General features: G+C 34.5%; 1 protein-coding gene across 1 annotated transcript; it reads right to left on the bottom strand.

Annotated features, from left to right (window-relative positions):
- Window positions 1-204: 204 nt before the first annotated feature.
- LOC127150215 (uncharacterized) lies at window positions 205-911 on the bottom strand. Its single transcript, XM_051087531.1, has 2 exons — window positions 644-911; window positions 205-562 (listed from the first exon to the last, which is right to left on the bottom strand). Exons 1-2 carry the CDS (start codon window positions 776-778, stop codon window positions 257-259), a joined length of 441 nt encoding a protein of 146 aa, XP_050943488.1. The 5' UTR covers window positions 779-911; the 3' UTR covers window positions 205-256.
- Window positions 912-2967: the final 2056 nt, after the last annotated feature.

The following is a 2967-nucleotide window of genomic DNA, read 5'->3' as shown; positions in this document are numbered from 1 at the left end:
ATAAGTTGTCTACTTACGTAATATACGCTAGTATACACATATAGCCGATTTCAACCATGCCGCAGTAATGCAACAAATCTTCACGAGCTAAATAAACAAATTTGTCACTTCCAAATATTAGCTCGTTCATTGGGATGCGAATCATGTCTACATCCTCCATGTTGTTCATGGCATGTCTATTTAAAAGCTTAATAATCTCGTTAACGTCAGTATAATTTGAAGGGTATACGACATCCTTCCTAGTTGAATGCTCCTATCACAACCAAGGTTCTAAATTCAAAATACATATACAAATAAAATCAAAACTTAAATAGTAAAAAAAGATACACACTTGTTTGTCATTGATCGTAGAAACAAGCCGACGAGGCCATTCTATAATGTTACCCAATGCTTGATTTAAAGTCTCTATCTTTCCCTTCACTGGATTGGGTATAGTCAAATTTTCTCCCGTAACCACGTCTACTAGAACTTTAACATTGGGACATCCAATGTTATCCTCAACTATCGTGGCTACTGCAACAATATTATTAATGGATCCTATAGACAATTGGCATGGTGTTCCCTGTACAAATATTAAAAGCATAGTTAAGAACAATTGATCCTATATAGTTAAAAAACTAAAAGTGACAACAAAGTCAATTACCTCCACTCCTTTGTTGGTAGGTGTGTCCTCATCGGCATCAAGATCTATATTAATACTTCCAATGGATGACCTCGAGTGATTACTTCTCTTCTTGTCACTTTTGCATCTCGAGTCATCCTCTTCTTTATGACACATTTTCTCCTTCCCTTTTACTGTGTTGAAATATTGTGATTGAGAGACGAAAGCACCCACGCCTCTTACACGTCCACCGTGCTCCTTGGAACCCAATGCGTCAGTCAAGATGTCCTCATTTTTATTTGTTGCAACTAATTCATCCTATAAAACAATACAAGTATAAAACAATTCATCATCAGTTAGGTTAACAAAAGATTATATATTGTAATCATAAGTATACTTACAATCCGAGAGGCACAATCTCGAGTAGCATCATCAAAATAATCATTATTTTTTCCTTTCCGTGCTTCTTTCCAAAGAGTTGAATGATAGGAAACATCATGCGTTATTTTCTACAACAAAAGATAGATATTTAATTAACAACAACATATTAAGATAAATTCTTCAATTTAATTAGAAATACTCACTAGTTCATCGGCAAGATTAGCATATCCCTTACGTGACATGTGGTGATTGTATACGCATTTCGACCTTCTTTCCCTTTGAATACGACTATAATCCTGTACAACGTATTAGTTTGTAGGTAGATATCAAAACAATTCTAATTCCATTGAAAATTTAAACTTATTTACCTCCCATTCTTCACTTAGTCTAGCATCCACAAACGATTCCCAATCTTCTTGATTTATATGAGAATAGATTTTGGGAGGAAACTGCAAGAGTGATGGTTGATCCTTAGACGAAAGTATATACTTCTGAGTTAACGTGGTCTTGAACGTTCGAAACTTTCTTGATGCAGATATAAGTATAGAATGTTTAGCATTGGGTTGTAAATCGAACGACATCTACAAAAAAAAAAAAAGAAAAGCTTAGTTAAACTTAGAGTGTAAAGCAAACTACATTATATGAAAAACATAACAATAGAACTCATACCGATATACAATCATATATTTTATCTTTTAGCTCATTCGGAACTTCTTTCCAAGAGTTTTATGTGATAGGAATCTGTTGTCGAACGCACACACCAATGTAACTTTGCATTTTCTTAGACGTGGCTCCAACAGGTTGTCCGTGTTCATTAAATTGAATGGGCAACTTTTGCCCAGAATTTCTCACTAAGGCCAACTCAGACATAGTAGTTGGCCCACGTGGAACAAATGATTTCTTTCTTACTTCTGGAAGCATTTCTCTTTCATCCTCACTGCTATCCTCCATCTATGAATCTGCAAAAAATGAAAATACATTAATAAGAAAAGTCAACATACATAAGCATAACAATTATGTTACGAACTTAAACATAAATACATTATAAAGCAAAGTAATGACATACCATAAATATAGCAGTTATATTACGAACTTTAAACATAAATACATTATAAAGATACCATAAGCATATCAATTATATTACGAACTTTAACAAAAGATACATTATAAAGCAAAAGAATGACATACCCTTCTCTACCCATCTACCCTCACAATCATGTCTAATATAAGTTGAATTTGTATCATCAGTCTCATTAGGTGTATCGACATTGGGCATCCTTTTAATGGTTTCGTAACCACACTCTTGAAGCATATCTCCTATTTCATCTTCAAAGAAATCTTCTTCAATAGTTCTTTGTGGAGATGTTAAAACCACCGACCATTCAGGATTTGCAGAATCTTGGACATAGAATACTTGTTTTGCTTGAGTGGATAAAATAAATGAGTCTGATTTATGTCCAATACGTTTGAGATCAACGATGGTAAACCCAAGCTCGTCCACTTTGACTCCACTTCTATTGTCAACCCAATCACACTTAAATAAAATAAAAGATAATTGATGGTAATCAATCTCCCATATCTCTCGTATTACACCATAAAATGTCATATCTGACATGACAGGGTTTTTGTCTTTAGAACTAGAGACTTGCATCGTAGTAGCGGTTATACTAACTCCACTATTTTGAACTCTCCTAATATCATCACGCCTTTTTGTGTGATAGTGATATCCATTAATTATGTAACCAGAATAAGTGCCCACATCTGGAGAAGGTCCGTGAGCTATCCATCTTAAAGAAGGCGTGATAGAATTTTTAGGTACTTCGAGAGCAAGTGCAACCTACACAATATATTGGATTTAGTTAGATCGAAAACAAACATAAAAGAGTATGATTGTAGTGATTACCCGTGTGGACAGCCAGCGACTGAATGAGCGATTATGCTCTTCTTGAATCCACTTTTTACTTCGAGCTTTACCAGAGTTAAGC

The sequence above is a fragment of the Cucumis melo genome, chromosome 7 (assembly GCF_025177605.1).
Source record: "Cucumis melo cultivar AY chromosome 7, USDA_Cmelo_AY_1.0, whole genome shotgun sequence".
Lineage (NCBI taxonomy): Eukaryota > Viridiplantae > Streptophyta > Magnoliopsida > Cucurbitales > Cucurbitaceae > Cucumis > Cucumis melo.
This window is presented reverse-complemented; position numbering and strand designations above follow the sequence as displayed.